The sequence below is a fragment of the Vombatus ursinus genome, unplaced genomic scaffold, assembly GCF_900497805.2.
Source record: "Vombatus ursinus unplaced genomic scaffold, bare-nosed wombat genome assembly UNPS02014923.1, whole genome shotgun sequence".
In the NCBI taxonomy this organism is placed as follows: domain Eukaryota; kingdom Metazoa; phylum Chordata; class Mammalia; order Diprotodontia; family Vombatidae; genus Vombatus; species Vombatus ursinus.
The window spans coordinates 1,120,186-1,142,885 of record NW_020954701.1 but is presented as its reverse complement, the minus strand read 5'-3'; the positions used below and the strand labels follow the sequence as shown (position 1 = coordinate 1,142,885).

Genomic DNA, 22,700 nt, shown 5'->3' with positions numbered 1-22,700 from the left:
TCCTTAGGAAGATGAAATAACACTTAGGTCTACTTTCCCAACAACTGCCTGTTGGTGCTGGGTCTTTTGCCTGGTGACTTTCATTTCACAGCATTGTTTGATTTGGCAAAGTTCAGCACATCAAAGCTCCTACCCCAACCCTTCCCCCCACCCTTAGCTGCCACCCCCCTCAATGTGCACAGCACATCAAGTCAAACATTTAAATAGCATTTAAATTATTAAAATGTCAAACAGTGATTTAAAAATAGACCTACCCAACAGAAACATAACATTCAACACAAAAACACAGTTCCTAAAAAGTGCATCACTACTGTTAATGCATCCTCTTGTTCTGTCTCCCTTTTCCTCCCCCCCTGCTTCTTTAGGGCAAGGAAGTGGAAGGCCTTAATTGTATACCTCCTGATTCCAGTTGGACTTAAGAGAGGCGTTGACTCAGCCAACAGAATCTGGGGCAGGGATATCAGAGCTCAATTTTCTCAATAGTCACAGTTTTTTTCTTAGAGCTGAAAATGAAAGCAAACAGCAAATAGACTGCTTTTTTTAAAGCATAGGGAGCGGAAAATTATCTCATAGGGGAACAAAAACCCAAAGCTCTCCCTAAATCCTTAATTGGCCTTTTGTCTACCAAGAGCTAAGGGTTGTGGAAGTAAGAAAATTGAGAGGGAATGTAGGTTTTTCCTACACCTCTTTCTAAGGAGTTTATTTTCTTCATTTTAGTGAAATTGGAACATGAAGGCCAAAGTATTATCATCTTGGTGGCCTCATTTATGCCTTAGGTAGGTTTTTTTCTCCCCTCTCAATTTGGAAAGAGAAAGAGGGACATTATAAACCACCTCAATCAAAATGGGAGGAGAGCAGATGGAAAAGTAATACCTTGGGTTTCTCTGAATGCAAACAGGTATCTATCCCTAGATGCCAAAATGGACATGGCATTATCCAGTCAACTGGAAATCTGAGAGGGATACTTTAGTAGCCTTTGGCCTTTTGGAAATGAACATCAGTGGATTATTGATTGATGTATTTGGACGATGTTTTTTTTTTTTAATTCTATGCATATTAGCTGGTAAGGCAGCAAATTGTGGGCTCAGATCATTGGCCTTTCAATCAAAAAGTGTCTCTTTAAAACACTTTAAAAAATTATTTTGATGAAAAGAATAAGACTAATACAAGCATTTGCAGGTTCTCATAGAATCCTGAAGAGCTTTAGAATGATTCTGAGGGAATGAATTCATTTGGTTTTACTTGGGAATAAGGAAGAAAAGCAGTTGGTAATGTTGGCACAGCACAGCTCTGAGAAGTCAGTAAGTCAGAGTCCTGTTCAGGGCTGGAAAAGGAAATGAAAGGAGCCAAGGGAGGGTGCGGCCTTATTTTGGACTTCCGGTCATTCCAGCGATGCTCACGTGCGCTGCCCAAGAGTCCAGGAGCTGAGTAACAAAGATGGACCTCTCTGGGGAGGAGCTGGAGGGTCTGTAACCAGGTGCTACAACCTTGTTGATGTAAGTCTCTTCATGCCCCTGCGCTGAGCCAGGTTGGAGGATAATACAGGCTCCAATCTTGGTGCCTGAGGGGTTCGGTTTAAAGCCAAGTATGTGGCAGCCATTGCACCCTGTAAGACAATGTAGAAAGAGAAGGGATGAAAGACCTAGGAAAAACTCAATTACCAACATTCCTCTATCATTCCATTTCTCCTTTGCTTGGTTGTCATAAGGGATAGGGAGGGCAATGATAGACTCATGCATCATGTACCAACAAATGTGCGTATTGATTGGATGATTATCTGGTGGTCTTTGAATTGCTGCAGGCAGACCAGTTCTATACTAGTGGGTGAGTCTGGAGGGAAGTTCTATTTGTTGAACTGACTTAAACTGAACTAGCTTTTGAGTAATCCTTAGCCTAGAGAAAGTATTTATCAGAAACCACTGTATTTTGCTGACTTTGTAAGTTGTTGTTTTGAGTGGTTCTATGCTATTTTAGAGATCTGACCAATCCTTGGCATGGCTTTGGAACTGGCTTTTCCATTGGATGGCTAGAGGGTGCTGGATGATGACAGAAAGTCTGGATTTTCTAGGAAAATACTTTAAAAACCCCCACATTCCTGAGGCTATGACAGGAGACAGTTGTGCAGGTCAGTGTGTAAGGCAAACTATCATTTTTCTTGCTGAGTTATTCTTAGATAATTGGGTTTGGTAGAAAGAACACTAGACTTACATTCAGAAAATTTTTTAAATTCTGGGTCTGCTATTTATTAGTTATGTGATTAGCAAGTAAAGTACCAAATTTCACTTACAGTTCTATAATGGAGATGTCACAGAACCTCACAGTTGGCAAAAGTCATGAAGTTTGAAGTCATTCTATTTGATCTAGAACCCTCTTTGGAACATCCTTGACAAGAAGTCATTCACCTTCTATTTGAAGATCTCCAGGGAGGAGAAATCCTCTACGTACTGAGGCACCCTAATCTACTCTTAGAGTTCTGACTATTAGTTAGGTGGCTTAGTGGATAGATAGAATGCTGGACCTAGAGTCAGAATCCTGAGTTAAAATTTGGTCTCAGATACTTTCTAGCTTTGGGTGCCTGGGCAAGTCACATAACCATTAACTACTTCAGTTTCTTTATCTGTAAAATGGAGATAAATAATAGTACTTACTTCACAGGGTTGTTGTGAGCATCAAATGAGATAATATTTGTAAAGAACCTTAAACTCTATATCAATATTAGCTATTACTAGCTAGGATTAGTTTTTCCTTATACCAAGCCAATATCTGTCTACATATTTCTGCTGGTTGTGGCCTTTTGGGCCAAAGAGAACAAGTCATTCTTCTTCTACATGGTACCCCTTCAAATGCTTTAAACCAGGCATTGTGTCTTTACCTATCTCACAGGGTTGTTGTTAGAAAGTGCTCTGTAAATTTTGAAACACTAACTAAATGTGAGCTATTAGTACCAAGAGGATAATTTGGACTAGAATAATATAAACTTTTTGCGTGTATGTGAGAAGATGCTACTTTGCATTGTCAACGAAGTCTGGGGATTGCTGAAAATGAGGTGAGAATGTGGACGCTAACAGTAAGGTCCCTGTGAGTACAAAAGGGAGTCAAGGTTTTCTCCTTCAATCCCCGCAGTCTTACAATGAAAAGGGCATTGAATCTGGAGTCAGAAGACCCAGCTTTGAGTACTAGTTCTATTTCTTATTACCTAGATGACCCCTGGAAAGCTTTATGATCTCTCTGGATCTCAGTTTTCTCTATAAGGAGACAGGGTTGGAATAAATGATCTTTAATTGTCTACTCCAGCTACAGGTCCCATGATCTTTTATGTTATAGTCAGACTCTTTTTAAATGAAGCTTTCCAAATGTGGCCATGCTTCACAAGGTACACTAATCTCAGAATACATGGCCTCTGTCAGTATATTTTGTAAGGAAGGTGACCAAAGAGTCATGTAAGGAAAACTTCTAAAGTGTTTTATAAATTTTCCCTACTTAAAAGGAAATACCTGTTGGATTATAACATCTTACTATATAAAAGTCACTGAGCTAAGCACTGGGTATACAAGAAAGGCAAAACAGTGTGTTCTCAAGGAGTTTACTAATGGAGGAGGTAAGATGCAAATAAATAAGTCCATTGTTCAGTTATTTTTTCAGTCATGTTCAACTCTTTGTGATCTCATTTGGGGGTTTCTTGGCAGAAATACTGGAATGGTTTGTCATTTCCTTCTACAGCTCATTTTACAGATAAGGAGGCAAACAGGGTTAAGTGACTTGCCCAGGGTCATACAACTAGTAAGTGTCTGAGGCCATATTTGAACTCAGGAAGATGAAGTCTTCCTGACTTCAGGTCCTGCACTCTATTCACTGCACCACTTAGCTGCCCAAAGATCCATACAGAGTAGATGGAGGTAATCTTAGAAGGGAGGGCACTAGTAGCTGGCAGGATCAGGAAAGACCTCCTGAAGAAGGTAGCCTTTGTGGTATATCCAGAAGGAAACCAGGAATACTGAGAAGTGCAAGTGTGGAGGGAGAGCATTCCAGGGATGGGAGGTAGGGAATGAGAAAGCATGGAGACATATAGGATTGGATAGTGTAAAACTATGGTTATATCGATAAGACCATAAGTAGAATCACATGGGAAAACCTACTAGGAGAGAAATTTTCAAGAGGTTTAAAAAATTTGTTTATTTTTTTACTCTGTTCCTCATTACACTACTCCTGCTTCAAAGCAGCCAGGGCTGTTACTAGCAATATAAAACTCTGACATTCGTTTGCTCACTAGATATTAGTTGAGCAGCACATTTTTAATGGGACTCTCAGGAGCAAGTATTCTCTAACCAAAGAGTCTCTCTTAAGAGGTATTTTTTTGTTCCTATTAGTTTCATCATTAGTGGGCAAAATTAATAGGCTGAAGGCAATGCCTGGGTACTCCATTTTCATTTTCTCTGGGAAGATGACATTATTGCTGAGAAAAGGCATGGTGGATTTGTCAGTATGGATTCTAGCTGTGTTTTTTTTATATTCACATGTATACATCTTCAAAATGCCTTGGGTTTTTTCAGCACTTAACGTTAATATCCATAGTATCTTGCTTAAAAAGGAAAGGTAGGGGGAAGTGGAATAATCCTATTAAAGAGGAAGGTTTACTTCTCAATAGCCTGCACTACATTCATGTGACACTAATTTTGATAGGGATGTTGAGTACCTGGATAATGGCCTAGAACTGTAGGGTTTGGGACTCTGAATAGCACCCTATTATAAAATGTTAACAGATGCCAGAACTGATTCATATACAGTGTCTTCTCTTTCTGTTTTTATGATATATGTGTCTATATTTCATTTTAATTTTTATTGTCTCATTGATTATTTGAAGAGCAGGAATTACCAGGACAATATTTCTTTGTGCTTCCCAAGACCACTCCTATTTCTTCCCCTCCTCCAACGTTACTTTCCAGACTTGTTTTTCCTGCTCCCCTTCACACACTCTATATTCTAGCCAATGCAAACTACCATATTCTAGAACTTGGCTGTCTATTTCTTGTGCCTTTGTATAAGCTATTCCTCATACCTGGAATGCACTCTATCCTTACCTCCATTCAGACTCTTTATTTTCCTTCAAGACACAGTTGTGATATTAATTCTTGTCTTGATCCCTTCCAGTTATTAATGCTTTCCCATTTCTCAAAAAACATTGTATTTACTGATCATTGTGCATATTGCATCTCATTCTCTGTAGCACATAAGCTACTTGAGAGTAGGGACTGTCTCCTTCCCTCCCTCCTTCCCTCCTCCTTCCTTCCTTCATTCCCTCCCTCCCTCTCTCCCTCCATTCCTTCTTCCTTTCCTTTCTTCCTCCCGCTCTTCTCTCCTTCCTCCTTTCTTTCTCTTCCTTCCTTCCCCTTCCTCCTTTCCTTCTTTCCTTTCTCCCTTCTTCCCTTCCTTCCCTCCTTCCCTGTTCCTTAACACCTAACACAGTTTCTTGTATAGTATTTTTTTTTGTGGGGGGGAAGGGACCTGGGTCTGCGAACTACTGGTGTGGAAGCTTCCTCCACCTAGCCAGATCAATATCTCCTCTTTAGTTTTAAAGAGTTGCCTGGTGGCAATGAGAGGTTAATTGATTCACCCATGGCTACCCAGCTAACATTTTAAAATCAGGTCCCAGGTTTTCCTGACTCTAAGGCCAGCTACTACATCACATTGGCTTTTGCTTCACATACAGCAGATAATAAATACTCATAGAGTTGAACTGAACATCCTACACCCTGAGAGAAGTTTAGTTAACAAAGCACTGGACTTGGAGTCAGATGACTTGCCCTATTGTACCAGCTTTGCTACTAAATAGCTATGACCCTGGATAAGTAATTTCATTTCCCTGGGGCTCAGTCTCCTATTTTGTAAAATGAGAGGAAGAGGTTGTACTGGAAGATGTTCCTAAGGTCTTTGGCCAGCTCTGATATTCTTTGATTCTAAAATTCTACCTTCACCAAGTGGACATCCTGTCTGCTGAGCTGGTTTTGAGATAAGTAGTCCCTGTTTACGATCCATGGATGTCTCAGTACTTGGACTGCAGTCAGGCGTTGATGGGGGTCCACATGAAGCATCTTGGATACAACATCCTGAGATGAAAGAAGAAGAGGAAACAATGAGAAAAGAAAAGGAGTTGGGTCATCTCACCATATATGTGAGGTTGACGTGAACTCTTTAGTATTTAGAAATGTATGTATGATAAAAAAAACTTCAGTTGACTCAACCATTATGCTGATATTTTATAAAGCAATTAAGATCATAAAGTTGATACATGAAATAATTCTTGTAAATTGCCCAAATATTATAGAAGTACAAACCTGATTGGTCCACAGATCCAAGCCTGAAATAGTAAATATCATTACAGACACAAATCAGCCCCTTCCACAGTAATGCATAACAATTCATGTAAGCCAAGTATATTCATGCTTTTAAAGCACCATGATTCATCAATGATTATAATGATTGCCAACAAATAAGAAGTATGCTAATGATAGCAGATCCTGTGCTGCAGATTCAATATGTCTAAATTCAACCACGATGCTTTTTCTTCTTCTAGTTCTTAAATAACAAACAACAAATCCTCAATACTTTTTAAACAGAGATCTGCCTTTAATGACTAATGGAGATGCAAGAATTCCCACCAAATGGGAACTGTGAATGACAAACTTAAAAGTTAAATAAAATGTATAAAGCCATTTTAATAATATCCTTAAGTAATTTGTAAATGAATATACTTTGTACAGTGACCTAGTGCATAATGAATGATATACCAACACTTTTCATTTCCACATCTTCTTTCTTCCAAAGAATTCAAAATTCTTTTTTGTTTCTTAGAGTCTAAATTTCTGACATCTTGAAGAAGATAGCTAAAAGGAAGATTCTTATTCCCATTTTACTGATGGGGAAATTGCTAACATGGAATGTAGATGCCTTGTTCAAGATCGCAGAAGTCAGGGAGCATTAGAAATTCCCTGACTCCTAAGTCTAGTGCTTCTACCGTGAGATACAGTCACACAGCCTCAATATTGGAAAGGACTTCTGAGAGGTTATCTAAAGACATATAGTTGAGTCTCAGCAACCTTGGGCAAGTCACTTAGTTTCCTGTCTTACTTAACTCAAAGGGTTATTATGAGGATCAAAAGAGATAACACTTGAAAGCTTTTTGTACCCTGTAAAATATTGGGGCAACTCGGTGGCACAATGGATAGAATGCTGGGCTTGGAATCAAGCAGACCTGAATTCTAATCAGGCCTCAGAAACTTCTATCTGTGGGACCCTATTCAAGTCACCTAACCTTGTTTACCTCAGTTTCCTCATCTGTAAAATGAGCTGGAGAAGGAAATGGCAAGCCATTCCAGTATCTGTGCCAAGAAAACCCCCAATGGGGTCACGAAGAGTTGGACACAACAGAAAACTACTGAACAACAAAAACATTATACGAATGCTCTACATTCAAAAGTGAAACCACACAAATTATCTTCATCCAGCCAAACTTACTCATCCCTTTAAAGCCCAACCCAAGTTCTATTTCTTACATGATAAGTCTCTATAATGGCAGAGATATCTTACATCATCATCATCATCATAGCTAACATTTATATAACAATATAAAGTTTGCAAAGATTTATGTATATATATATGTATATATCATCATTTATCTCATTTATGTAAATTATCTCATTTGATCCTGTTGACATCCCTCTCAGGTAGGTACTATTATTATCCTCATTTTATGGATAAGGAAATTGAGACCTGGAGAATTTGCTTATGGTCACAGGGCTAGTAAGTATCTGAGGCAGGATTCAAATTCAGGTGTTCCTGACCTCACATCCAATGCTCTACCCACCCTTCCACCTAACTGCGATATACTATATCAGAGACTTTTTGATTGGGTATGAACTGATTGATGTCAATTAACATAGCCCTCAACTCTAAAGTCTGGAAAAAATGAGACTAGGCCCAAAAGAAATTAGTCAGGCAACAGACAAGAAAGGATTTATTACCATTTAAAAATACTGTATCTGAACAAAGTAAAAAGTGTATAGCAGGGAATAAAAGAAAACCTACAAAGAAGCAAAGAAAAGATGGACAGTTTTCAACATAACGCACAGTATTTAATATATAGGCTTTCTTGAAATGAAAAGTTATTGCTATATATTTTGAATCATTTCCTGTGTTCTGCTGTGCATATGACATTTTTTCTTTTCTTATTTTATATTTAAGTTTAATATTTAAGTTTATAATGTTTCTTTCTCTTCTCTTCTTATGTATTTAAGTTTTAGCATTTGTCTAAAATAAAACATTTTTAAAAAATACTGTATGACATCCTAGTGCCCTGAGTAATTAGGCACTCACTCTATTCATGTGCATAATATGGGTATATATGTTTGTATGTATCTATACATACAAACATATATACACACATACATACAAACATATACACATACATATATACACACACATGTGTGTGTATACATATATATATATATACACATATATATGTGTATATATATACACACACACACACACACATATATATACACACATATTGCCTTGGACACTTACTAGCTGGGTGACCCTGGGCAAGTCATTTACCTCTATCTGCCTCAATTTCCTCATCAGTAAAATGGGGATAATAATAGCACCTACCTTCTAGTAAATGAGATAATAATTGTAAAGCCCCTAGCACAGTACCTGACAAATAGTAAATGCTATATAAGTGTTAGCTATTATTATTATTATCATCATCATAAAGGAACTTGTTATTGAAGTATGAACATTTCCTGCCTGTGCAGGTAGGTTCGCAAATGAAGTTTTTACTTACTTTTGCAGCATCAGATACAGAATCCCAATTTCCTCCTGAAAGTGCATATTTCCCACTACCGATCCTTGCCAAGATTTCTTCAGGAGTGTCATCGGGTCCATTTGCAAAAGGAGTGAACCTGTGACATGAATGAAACTTAGAGTAACAAAGTTCCTTTCCAAAGTTGAAGATGTTTACTCTTGAAGAACAGTACCCTGTGTTATAAAAATAACCATTTTTAAAGGACCTCAGGTATAGGCCTTTCTTGGGTTATTTCTCCAACTTCCTTTCTGGCACATCAGGTTACTACTTGCATCTATATAAAATTATCCTAATTTTCCTTGATGTACTTTATTTCATTGTGAAGTTGAATACTTCCATTTTATAAAAAACAAAACAAAACAAAACAAAAAAAACTGAAAATGGGAGAAGAGGTTATGTTATATGCTGAGGATCCCTTTGGTGAGAAGTCAGACAGAAAACGCATATTTTCTGCCATTTAATCCCCTAGTCTAATCTAGGGATTTTAAAAGTATGACTTTAGGACCCACGCTTTGGTTTACATGATTTAATTCAATTAATTATTTATTAGGTGGCTACTTTGTGAGAGGTTCTGCACTAGGTGCTGGGGCTTTGTTGTTCAGTCCTTTTGTAGTTGTGTATGATTTTTGATGACCCCATTTGGGGTTTTCTTGGCAAAGATACTGGAGTGGTTTGCTATTTCCTTCTCCAACTCATTTTACAGATGAGGAAACTGAGGCAAACAGGGTTAATTAAGTGACTTGCCCAGGGTCACACAGCTAGTAAGCATCTGAGGCCATATCTGAACTCAGGAAGATGAGTGTCCTGACTCTAGTTCTGGCGCTCTATCCACTGTGCCACCTATATAGCTTTATAGACAGTTTTTGTCTCCAAAGAGCTTACATTCCACTGTGTGCCTACTTCATTAATTAGATACAGACAAGCAAAGTACAAGGAAAATTGAGATGAGAGAGACCACTATAAGACAAAGCTTGTACTTTTATTTTGAGGATGAATTCATTTCTTTCTTCTACCCTGTTGAGATATTTTTGCACATTTGTGACATAGGAATAGGTAGTCCAAGTGCTTTGTTTATAGGATCTTTTGTTTGATTCGTGTATTCCACAGATTGAAAAAAGTAAGAGAAAGGGTGACAGGTCACTGTCATAGGGTCACGGAACTTTAAAGCTGGAAAGGGAAGTCAAGGATTATTTAACTGAACCCTCAAAGGAGAAAAATGATGCTCTAAAGTGAGCTGATAGCAAAATTAGATTGGTGTCCTGATTACCCAGACCGACATTAAAAAGGCTTTTGGGAGACTACAATTGCTCCTTGGGCACTAGGTGGCGCCGGAGTGCATAGAGTACTGTGCCTGGAATCAGGAAGACTTACCTTCTTAAGTTTGAATCTCGCTTCAGAGACAGAGAGCTGTGTGACCCCCAAGCAAATCACTTAACCCTGTTTGACTCAGTTTTCCCATCTGTAAAAGTGAGCTGGAGAAAAATGGCAAACCACTCTAGTATCTTTGTCAAGAAAACCCCAGATGGGGTCATGGAGAGTCAGACATGCCTGATAAACAACTGAACAACAACAACAACAATTGTTGCTCTCCTTGTGTGACCTTGGGCAAGTCACTGTACATTTTTGGGTCTTAGTTTCCTTATATGTATACTGAATGGGTTGGACTAGATCAGAAATTTTTAACTTTTTTGTGTATGTCATGGAGTCCTTTGGCAATTTGGTGGGTCTCTTCTCAGAATAATGTTTTCAAATGCACAAAAAATACAAACATTTATATTAAAATATAGCTATGAAAAACATTACAGAAATTCATGGACCTCAGGTTAAGAACCGTTAGCTAGATGATCTCTAAGTTTCCTCTCAGGTCTAAGTCCTATAATCTCTCTCATTGGTACAAAATAAGACAAGAAAGTTTCCAAAGGTAAGAGCCCAATGTTCTTTATCCTGTTGTGGTAGTGGTGGGCTGGATAGAGTACAGGAGGGAAGAAGGAAAGGGGGTGAGATTCAGTCTAAAAAGGCCTTGAGTGTTTGTGTGATGTGTTGTCTCTGAGGAGAGGGGAGAGGTAAGAGATGGAAAGAGGTGTGTAGATGTAGGTTTTGCACTAGTTTCAAGCTCATGAACTAAAAATCAACCCCACACACCTCCTGTCAGGCACACCTGAACTTGCTACTTCTTGCCAAAGAAGGTGTCCACTTACCCTGCAAGCATTGTATATAAAAGGATCCCTAAACTCCAGATATCGCAAGCTGCATCGTAGCCCTGACGTTTCAAGACCTACGTGGAGGAAAACAAAGGATAATCAATTACTGTTCGACCCTCTACTGGAAAAATCCAATTTGTAGCATTTTTCTTGAAAGAGGTCAATAACTGAATGGGATCAGGGGGCACAGTGCAGGGAGAGGCTTTGAAATGTCTATGTCTTTTCACAAAATAATTCACATGGTGGAAGGATATTGATGATTCACAGTATTGAACAATTTATAGTGCTACAATCCCCTTTTATATACTTATAGCTACACAAACAAGAAGAAAAGGCTATGAGTATTGACCAAAGCTTCATATCCACGTGAGGGTCTTATAGTCAAGTTTGAGTAAGATTGCAGAAAACGTTGCTAACCTCATATCAGCTTCTTATCACTTGTATTCACTGCTGAGTCACATTCTAGTAGGTTTAAAAATTCTTAGCTATAGGCAGTCTATTAGCCTTCTCATTTCCCCACCTAGTTAACTCTGATGCTAGGAAATGGCTCAATTTCCCCATTAGGTGGCAGGCATGCTCTTTCTTCCTAATAGCTATTTGCCATCTCTTCCACTGGTGCCGTAGTAATGAGTGTTTCAAAAATGAATAGCTGGACTTAACAAAGAAACCACTTGGAAACAAATATATGACAGGAAGAGCAAATAACCAAGAGGAATGTTTGCTTTTCATTGGTATTAATCACCTAAAACATAAGCATTTTAAAATATCCTCATTATTGACTAAATAGGTAGTAGTTGTGGTTTCTATTACATAATTGTTAACATTCTTGTTCACATTTCTGAGTATTTTGACTTATGTTTTAATTTGATTATTATTGATGTTCCCTCCATATCTCCACCCTACCCCACCCCTTTTTGTATTTTCATTCAAGGCAGCTAGATGCCATAGGGGTTAGCAGTCTGGAGCTTAAATTCAGGGAGACCTGAGTTCAATTCTGTCACAGACACTTGGCAACTATGTAACTCTGAGCAAGCAGCTTAACCTCTCTCTGCCTTTGTTTCCTCATCTATAAAATGGGAATATTAATAGCACCTACCTCATAGGATTGTTGTGAGGATCAAATGAGATAATATATTCTAAGCATTTGCAGACCTTAAAGTATTATATACATGTTAGCTGGCATTTTTAGTTATTAGCTTTTATTCATTCATTTGTGACCTAAGCCGCTAGTTAACCATTTTCTCTCTCTCTAATTCTCTCATGCTTGACTACATAGCTGTAACTAGGGTGAGGCCATCTATGTCTTACCTCAGGGTGAAAAATTTTGAAGGGCTCCATAGCATTGTTTTAGAGTCCGCTTTTCTTCCCTGATTCTTTCCTCCCATACTTTCCCTCCCCCATCCCCAACATGATTTTGACCTGGGGCATACTTTCTCCCTTTTCAGAAGCAGCCTTGAGATATACCAGGGCATATTTATTCTTTCCATTCCCAGTCCTGTCTCTATCCCAATACCTCTTAATTGTTCAGGCACAATAATAGCTAGTTATGGCTCTGCTTAGCTGCATTCCTAAAGACACTGATTAACCTACATAGGCCACATTACTGACATTACAAAGTAATTGAAAGGGTTGAAAGAGAGCTTGAAAAAGGAAGGAAAAAACCTAAAGCTCTCACTGAAGCCTATAACCCGAAGGTATGGAAAACTCTTAGAAAATAGCCCTCAGGATTCATTTTCAGTCTTTACTGGCAACCCAGCCATTCTGAGGTTTTCATGAATCTTTAATGTTATTAATTTTAGTGTCTGTTCTCTGCCTTTCCTATTATAGTCAGCAATTTGAAGTGGGAATTAGAATACAAATTATGCACAATAAAAATTAAACACTTAGTAAATATCGACAATGTGCTGTCATAGCTATGTTACTAACTGCTTCCTCATCTCTTTCTCTCCCCCACCCTGAATTCTCCTATTGTCTCCTTTTCTCTTATCACATTTCAACCTTGTATCATATTTATTCACATACATATGATATCTTCCATTAAACTAAATGCCACAAGGCCAAGAATTATATAGTTTTTCATCTTTGTATTCTCATTGCTTATGACATTGCATTTAAGGAATATTTATTAAATTGATTTCTAGACAAGACACGACATTCCCTTTTAAGGAAAAGAAGGATATTATATGTGTATATAAACATAAATACACATATATGTGCATATACATACAGATATATATGTACACATACACATAGATATATGTATGTACACATATACATTCACGTACGTACATACATATAGTCTTCCAAATTAGTTGCTTATAGTTAATCCCAAACCAAATCAATAACCATCCAAACTCTCTGCCAGCATCATGCTAATCAGAAAGATGTGAGAGATCATTTTCATATTTCATAAACAGGAAAATAAAATGTGAAGTGCTGGGTATAAGGTCATCTGAGAGATTCGTGGGGATTGAGTTAGGAGAAAAGACCCTGATCACTGATCCCAATTCCATTGTGGCATAGGGAAAAGAGCACAGGGTTTCACAACAAAGGATTTGGGTTCCAATCTCAACTCCACTAATTACTACCTTACATGACCCTGGGCAAGTTACTTGTCCTCTCCAGGTCTTAGCTTCTTCAAGCATAAAATGAGAGGGTTGGACTAACTGATATATATCTAAGGTCTCTTCTAGGCTTAGGTCTTTTGATTCAAACTGCCACTGACATGAAGGGGAAAAATGATTTTATCATTTTTGTTTATAAATGTATTTTAGGTGAATCTTTATTAATAAAAAAATAAACTGAAGGCTATTTTTTTTTGAGAAGGTGTGAAAAAGCTGGGGGCTTTCTTAAGGATGGTTGAGGTATATCTTTCTAATGGTTTGTGAGCTCTGACCTCGGGGGCCACGAAGTTAGCTGTGTAGCATGGTGTCATGAGCAGTCCATTCTCTGCCCTCAGTTGCTTGGCAAATCCAAAATCGCAGATCCTGATGGAATCTGGATTTCCAGACTCATCCATGTATAGGATATTACTAGGCTTCAGATCTCGGTGAACAACCTGGAGAGACATAAAACATTCTTAACCATTCAGGGGCTGGTACAAGGCAAACAGGAGAGAAAACTGAATAAAGCCAGAAGGGATGGATTTTTATAGGACATGTATATTCTGAACTGATATCTCAACAGGAAGCAGAACAATTATAACTAATAGACTATTGTCTTATTTGAAGAGTTTTTCTATCATCTATCTCCTCAATCTCTCTCTTTTTCTCATCTCCCTCCCCCATTTTGATCTGTCACTCAGATTCAGAAACTTAGCATCAGGAGCCCTAAGAGTGAATTTGAATTTTGAATTTGAAATTTGAATAGTGAATTTGAGAGATAAGTAAATACATTCCCACCAGAAAGAAAAGGGAGGACATAATGAGTTATTTTGTTAAAAGGAAATATGTGGGCTGGGTTAACCTAAATAATATCATCTACCTTTTAAAAGTCATATATGGATATGTCAAAGCAAGGCAGGTATTTAAGTGGAAAAGTCATTTCTCTTGAAGGGGAGAAAAGCGGATTACTGTAATAACATGCTGTGATCCCTGCGTAGGTTAGGGATGGGAACATCTCAAATCACCTATTAAAAAAAATCAAGGGAGAGAATCCAAGCAGTAAAGAGGAATAGGAGGGACTTAGGAATCAGACTCAGTGCAGCTAGGCCCCAGTGGAAAGATGATGAAATGTTTTGTTTTGTTTTTTTACTTCCACTATCTCTCTTTATTAATCATAAGAAAAGCTGAAAACCAAACCAAACCAAGCCATTATTGCAAGTGCTAGCTCTGGAGTTGGGCCATGCTAGGGACAAAAACAAGTGTTTTCTTCTCTATCCTCCCAGATAGTTATACACTTAAAAAGCAATGTGTGGTCTTGAAGAAGTCATCAACTTGTTTTAATGAATAAATAAGAAAGACACATAGTCTAACTACAAAGCATTAGAGGTGTCACAGGAATGATGGGAAAATAGGTAATTACCACTGTCAACAATGTAATCATCATTCCCATGGCTAAGTAGTGCCGTTCCCTAAAATATCCCCCATCTTATTTAGTTAGGTATAAAAGTATCAAGTTAAGGAAAATACTAATACAGTTCCCTTGGGGGATCATCTCATTGTCCAGTATGAATTTGCCAGGACATATCCCCAAGTCTTCAGCTTTAATTCAATTCATTTACTTTTCTTTCTTTCCACTAGAGTTGTCCTTCTGTCCTGGAAGTGACCCTTAGTTTTTGAAAATAATGGCAGTGGGGCACAAGCTATGGTAAATCTTACCAAGTTGCAAAGGCTTCAAGTAAAGTTTGGATCTTCAAAGATCCATCAATGAAATAATGGATTCATTCAACATTCGACATACCTTTATTAAGTACCTAATATGTGAGAGGGAGGGTGGTGTAGCAGATTGAGAGCTGGCTTTAGAGTCAGGAAGACTTGGGTTCAGGTATCTTCTCTGACACATATTGATTGCCTTTATGACCCTGGGCAAGTCACTTAACTATTTAGTACCCTAGGAAACTTTATAAGACTGTAGTTGCAGAGAAAATATTGAATTGCATGCATAGAGGGAGTTTTCTCATAGTGAAGTAATTTTTACTAATGAAAATCATGGATCTGGTTCCCCTCCACTCAAAACAAACAAACCCCAAAGATGTTAGGCACTATCTTCAAGTAGCTTACTTTCCACTGGATCCTTGAGGTTCTGAAATTACTTTCTCTCTAAAACACCTATCTGTGAATGCTTTGGCATTTGTACACAGGTGTATTTAATGGAAGAATAATATAATTTCTATAAAGTTTTGATTCAACAGGAATTAAAGGAATATTTTAATTCTGACTTCATAAATTCATAACTGATTTTACTGTTCCTATTTTTATTATTAAAATGATGATATTCATAATCATAACTGTCATGCAGGAGAAAGCTAGAAACTTACTCCTTGGGAATGGAGGTAGTCCATAGTCTTAGTAATGGTACAGAGCACAGCACTGGCCTCCCTTTCTGAGAAATATTTCTGTCGGAGGATGCGGTCTAACAGTTCCCCGCCTCTCATCAGCTCCATCACAAGGTAAACATACTTTCCATCATCGTAGACCTAGAGGATCAAAGAAAGGTGAAATTAAAGGACTTCATAGTCCTGCTGAATTAGGAAATGCCTGTGGTTCTATAATAATCCAGGTTCATTACTGTGAAGCATTATAGCACCTCTTAGAGAAAATCAAATGGTGCTTGACGAAACCATAGAAGAAACAGAACAGAATGTTAGCTGGTAGTGTCTGGAGTGTTGACCTGGGAGCCAAAAAAATAATCCTTTCTGGGAAACAAGCGAACAGTTATTCTAATCCACATCAGAAGTAGCTCTCTCTATGCTGTTATCACCTCCATGAAAATTCAGTTTTAATAATAAACTACAAAATTCAATGTTAACAAGCCATATCATTAGGGCTGCCAAAACTTTATACCTATGTGTACCTCAAGCAAATTTTCTTCATAATTTCACTTAACCTGTGAGGTTACTAGGTGGTGTGGTGGATAGAGTGCCAAACTCGGAATCAGGAAGACCATCTTCCTGAATTCAAATGAGACCTCAAACATGTACTAGCTGTGTGACCTTGGGCAAGTCACTTAATCCTGTTTGCCTCAGTTTCCTCAACTGTACAGTAAGCTGGAGAAGGAAATGGCAAACCACTCCAGTGTGTTTGCCAAGAAAACCCCAAATGGGATGATGAAGAGTCAGACATGACTGAAAATGACTGAATAACAACAAAATCATTCACTCCTTTATATATCTCTATTTTTCACTCTTTTGTGATCAAAATTGCCAACAAATGTGTTACTTAAGATTAGGTCAGGTAAGTTTCTCTGGGGGAATTCATCTATCAGAATATGAAGGTAGAAGCAAATGTGACTATTTTGCTACAGTCAGGAAAATGTGAAAGTAGCATTTTATAGAGGTAGAAGCAGTGGTCAAAGCATATTTTTTGTTCAGGTTGGATTATGACATTGGTCTCATAGTCTTAGTGATATTCTGGTCCATCTGTCATGTTATTAATGTATTAAGTCCCAGTGTGATTTAATCAGAACACTGAATTAGGAATCAAAAGAACTGAGGATGCCTGCTTTCTAGCTCTATGGTTTAAATTAAGTTAATGTGTGATTTCAATTAATTAATTAGATTAATTTAATCTAACTCAGCCTTGTTTTTCTCATTTGTAAAATGGGGGTGATAAAACAGAACTACCTACTTCATAAGACTGTGAGACTTAAATGAGAAAAAGACACATAAAGAACATTGTCGTGTATATATGAATTTGTAAATTCAACTATGACTAGCATTACGAAGGCCTATTTGGGAAACTGAAGCACGTTGAGAAGTCGATCTTAAAATTGGTAGAGGATCTTCCAGAATACAGAATAAAACTTCAAGTAGAGTTAAATCAACTTGATAAAGAGAATTTTTCCCAAGGGTCATCTTAGCAGGAAGCATCACTCAAGTGGGCTTCTCTTACTGGAAAAGTAACTTCGAACTCGCTGATTTCCATGTAGATAGTGTGTTGAAGTAGAAAAAGCACTGTATTTTTAGGTCTGGAGTCCTGACTTTGCTCCTGTGTGGCCTTGGGCAAGTCCCCAAGCTTTTCTTCATCAACTGTGAAACGATGGAGTTGGACTACATGGTTTCTTAGGTTCTTTCCAGCTCTAAATCCTGTTAATATCTTTGTTATGACCTGTGTCAAAACACCGGACTGCCTTGAAGCTAACCAGACCAACAGAGGTGCAGTTCCGAAAGCTTTTATTAGTGCAGAGGATTCCCCATCTACTCTAGCCCCAAGACTTATGCTGCTCGGTAGAACATTCTATACCAGCTCTCCAAGATCACACGCACAAAACGTCCTATGCCTCCCCCCTCTCTGTGGTGGCTTTCCCTGGGCTCCCTCCTTTTTCTCTCCTCCCCTGTTGTAAGTTCTTGGAGTTGCTCTAGGGCCTTAATTCTCTCCCCCAGAACTACCAGCCTTGCAGAATGAGCTTAAAATATGTGCAAAGTGGAAGGACAAGAAAGAGGTATTCTGGGGCAAGAGCCCCAGGGAAGAAGTTCTGACAGTTGGGCTAGTGTCTTCCTCTGATGGCGCCCTCTGAAGCAACAGGCTTTCTTAAGGGTGTGGTTTCTCCAAGAAGGACTCCTTAGACCTAAACCAATTCTCATTTACACTTATACCCTAAACACTTGCACTGTTTCTTCACAGCCAGTTTAATCCATTGTTCATAATTTCAAGTCAGCTAAAATGCAATGGACTTTCAAATAACTGTTACTAAAGTAATCTGTTGCCACTCAAAGAAATGTTTTAAAAATTAATGTAATTGCTTTTATCTGTCAGTTCAACCCATAGCTAAAATAAAACAAAATACAAAAAATTGTAATTTCTCTGGTTTTGAAATTATTCTAGAACTTAATAGAAGTAATGTGGAATACCTGGAAGCTTGTAGGATTGGTTTCTTCCTTTGGTCAGCAACACATGAATAAGGGACAGTGGGCTGGTGGATAAAGATCTCACCGAGAATTCAGTCTCACAGCTTACGTGTTATGTGACCCAAGGCTAACCACTCTGAGCCTCAGTTTCCTCATCTGTAAAATGAGGATAATACTGCCTATCTCATAGAGGTGTTGTGAGGTACAAACGAAAATATATATAAAGTACTTTTCAAACCTTAAATATCTCTATAAATTTGAGATATTAATAAGAATAACAATAATTACAATAAATTAGACAATGAGAAGATTATGAAATTGAGGCACTACTTGAGTCTAAAGCTACATTTCATTGAATATTTTATTGCTATGGAATACTACTATGGAAGTCCTTCCATGCCGGGAGCTATACAGGACTAGAGTGGAACTTTGGTGGGAACAACCTATTTCATAAATACACAGATGGGCTGCCTCAGGAAGTGGTGAGGGTCCCTTCCCTGGAAGTCTTCAGGCAAAAGCTATTTATTCACTTGTATTAAGGATTCTTCTTTGGATATAGATTCTACTTGATGGATTCTGGATCCATTCCACATCTGAAATTTTATGATACTTTTTAACTCTAGATTTAAGGATTCCTAAAGGCACTCTGGAGTTCAAGAGGAGGTATGTTGCCTTGAACTATCCCTCTTGCCTCTCAGATTCCTTTTATCATAGGAACGTGACAGTGCTGTGGGAGTGCTGAGTGGACCAATCAATAACTGCTCCCTGGGCCACTTGCAGCAAAGAAAAATAGCCACTGAGCACCTTGGGAGAAATAGCAATGATTTCTAGGAAGTAACCAAGTATGAATCCCTTTTACAGATAAAGAAATAGAAATAGAACCAGACTTAATAGTGAAAGAATTAAGAAATAAAACCCAGATATCTTGGTTTTTGATATAGTTCCTAGTCTATTGCTTCTACGTTTTCAAGTTGCAACTATAAATTAGGAGGATAAGAAAATTACATCTGATTGACAATTCACAAAAGAGATAGTTTTATCCTTTATATACAAATTACAGGATGAGAAGAGGGATAGTGATCAAAATGGTGATGTAAGCATATGGTTCAGCTACTCTATGGAGTTCAGTTAATTGGGTGCATGTGATATTGTAGGGTAGATGATGCGGAAGGTGAAACTTAGCCTATTAGGGGGAGCTGTGCATTATAACTCCTTTGACTTACGCAGAAACACATAACAACTTCCTTTCCACTGATGAAACAAATAATAGTAGCAGAAAAAACAAATAATAGTAACAGAAAGAGTAGCAACATCTTGTTTATGGTGAGGCTACTTACATCCTTCAGGGTGATGATATTTGGATGCTGTCCATATCGTAAGAGAATCTCAATTTCTTCTGAGGGATCTCTTTTACTCTTGTCAATTATCTGGAACAAATGGAGCAAAGAGACAATAAGCAATCTGTTTATACAAATCAATTAAAAAAAAAGACATCTTTTTGTTTCAACTCCTCTATCACTAACTGTTGTCTGCTAGGAATAATTCCTTAAATTGACTTGCAATCTTTCCTTTCCCCAAACCCATATAAGCTAGTGTTCCTACTAATCAAATAACACTTCAAATTGCCTACAAATTTTCCTCTCATTTCCGTTGTCCCAATTTCTCACAAAATGAATGAAAAAATCAGGACCTAATTTTGAGATAATACCAAAGAAAGGAATAGTCACAGAAGGCTTGAGGAAGCTGATCTGGGGATGTCTGCTACAAATGATGGGTTAATGCATGTCAAAACCATTAAGTAACAGTATCTACATTTTATATACTACAAATAGAATACTTTTTGAGTTCTAACAGCCTTTCTGCCAACTTATTGAGTTCATAAAAAAAAGACAGCCCTAAACCAAAGACATCCTGAGAGCTTTTCAAGGGAAGCAAAATTTGAAATCTATTATTATAGGGATTACAAATTAAGATACAGGAAAACAGATTCTGGCTATATATTTCTGTTAGGCCACTGAAGCACCTGAACTTTGGGTTACCTTGGTACTTAGAACAAGCTATCACATGTGCAGCAGGTTTTATTTCACATAATGATTTGCATACATTTGCAAGATCCTCTTCAAGAGATGACAGGTATAAAGAAAACACTACCTGCTGCTGTTTCCCAGACACCTTTTAGCTATTGTTTTGCACCAATGTATATACCTGACATTTGTCACATAATAAAGAAGATGCTGTGGTACCAGATCCTGCCTTTATTAGGAGGAATGATTATTCTGAAATTATTTACTATGGGTTCAAATAGTTTTTCTAACTGTAGACCTAGATTCTAGAGTAAATCCTTCCTAAGGGATGGTGGTAAGGTAGAGTAAAGACTTAGCACACCGAATATCGTAAGATGGAAAGAAGCAGCAGAAGGGCCCGGAGAAGGTATGTGTTGGTTAGCAGCCCCAGGCTGTTCTATTTTAAAGACAGGCAGCAAGTTGTTGGATAAAGAACAGTGAAATTGGAGTCAAAGGAACTTTTACCATAAAGGGGAGGATTCACTGCTGTCTATCAGATTTGCTTCCGGTTGAATATCGGAACAGAGAAGGTGGAAAAAGGGAAGAAAACTTCAAAGACTAGGGTCTTTGGAGTCCCCATGAGGGTAGGGTACATAACCATCACTATCAAAGCAAGAAGGTTGAAGTCTGTACTTGGAACAGAGAAGGTGGAAAAGAGGAAGACAGATTCAAAGGCGAGGGTCTTTGGAATCTCTACGAGGGTTCAGATCCAAGCTCTATTGCATACTACCTATGAAACCCCGAGAAAATCACTTCACCTATTAAGCCTCAGGTTCCTGATCTGTAAATGAGACACATAGACAAGATGACTCCTAAGGGTATCTTGGAGCTCTAAGTCTATGATCTTATGATCTGTGTTGTATCAAAAATGATTTGGAAGCTGTAGCTTGGGACATAGGAGTGTAGTGGTGGTGGTGGTAGTGTAGGGGCAAACAGCAAGGATTAGGGTTTGAATGAGATCATTTTAGACATGGGGACCCAGCCAGGGAACAGGGGGAGGTATTGGAGCTCACAGAAGTGGATCATAGTAGCCTAGACTGTGCAGTCCCAGGACCATTATAGCCTTCAGAGAAGGAGCTCTGGGTTTGGCCCAGAGCAACAAAATTGTCAACTTTACCATCAAGGGAAGGATTAACTGTTGGCTACCAAATTTGTCTCAGGTAGAATACTTGGAACAGAGAAGGTGGAAAAAAGGAAGAAAGCTTCAAAAGCTAAGGGTCTTTGGAATCTCCATAAGGGTAGGGTACATAACCATAACCATTAGAGCAAGAAGGTTGAAATCTATACTTGGAACCAAGAAGGTAGAAAAGGGGAAGAAAGCTTCAAAGTTAGGGTTTTTGGAATCTCCAGGAGGGTTCGGTATATAACCATCACCATCAAAACAAGAAGGGCAAAGTCTAGAGGGAGAAATCTTTGATGGTAATACAGGAAAGGTCAGTGGTATGTTAGATCTAGCTTATTCCAGCTTCTAAGGGTTGACTGCTGAATTTTCAACATGAGCATTTATATCATGGAAATCAGCAAATGCTCTAAATCAGGACTTGATTTATTGTTTTCTTGATCACTTAAGAAAGTGATGGAGAAAATGTGAGCAGTGCAGATTAAACTTAGAAGCATGTCTTAGGTACATTTCCCTCCTAGAGAGCTGGTTGCTAAACATTTACCAGCATATCCCTGGAAAGACCCCTTCTCATGTAGGGGGTAGAAGGCAAGGACAGGGCTGCCCCTGTTCCCTAGGTTAATAGCTTCAGTGTCTAGGGTCAGGAAGGCAACTATTAAGTTAGTTGAGAGTTAGGAAAAAAAACTTATGGGGGAGTAGAGAACATGAGTTGGAGGTATAGGAAGTATAGGGCTTCTAGACCTTCAAAAGTCTTCAGTGATTTCCTATTACTTCTAGGGAAGTGGTTCTTAATTTTTTTTTTTTTTTTTGGTGTCACTGAAACCTTTGGCACTCTGGTGGATCCTATGGTCCCCTCTAATGTTTGTAAATGTAGGGCCTGCCAAAGCTTGTGTGGTCTTCAAAAACCCAGGGTGAGCTCCATGCTGGGATGAAGCATTGGCGTAGGACT

General features: G+C 38.2%; 1 protein-coding gene and 1 long non-coding RNA gene across 6 annotated transcripts in view; one reads left to right on the top strand and one right to left on the bottom strand.

The window, feature by feature from the left end:
* The first annotated feature begins 1,430 nt into the window (after positions 1 to 1,430).
* The window catches only part of LOC114029197, a 198,187-nt gene continuing 176,917 nt past the window's right edge, over positions 1,431 to 22,700 (top strand). For all 3 annotated transcript variants that reach the window (XR_003567450.1, XR_003567451.1, XR_003567449.1), the window contains exon 1: positions 1,431 to 1,496. This is a non-coding gene — a long non-coding RNA (uncharacterized LOC114029197). The remainder of the gene's footprint in view (positions 1,497 to 22,700) is intronic.
* RPS6KA2 (ribosomal protein S6 kinase A2) overlaps positions 1,456 to 22,700 on the bottom strand; it is a 540,405-nt gene continuing 519,160 nt past the window's right edge. For all 3 annotated transcript variants that reach the window (XM_027843552.1, XM_027843551.1, XM_027843550.1), the window contains 7 exons: positions 19,906 to 19,995; positions 16,040 to 16,198; positions 13,958 to 14,119; positions 11,059 to 11,135; positions 8,840 to 8,957; positions 5,967 to 6,104; positions 1,456 to 1,606 (listed from right to left, as the gene is read on the bottom strand). In XM_027843552.1, coding sequence (XP_027699353.1) covers positions 1,481 to 1,606; positions 5,967 to 6,104; positions 8,840 to 8,957; positions 11,059 to 11,135; positions 13,958 to 14,119; positions 16,040 to 16,198; positions 19,906 to 19,995 — 870 coding nt within the window. In that variant the 3' untranslated portion in view covers positions 1,456 to 1,480. The remainder of the gene's footprint in view (positions 1,607 to 5,966; positions 6,105 to 8,839; positions 8,958 to 11,058; positions 11,136 to 13,957; positions 14,120 to 16,039; positions 16,199 to 19,905; positions 19,996 to 22,700) is intronic.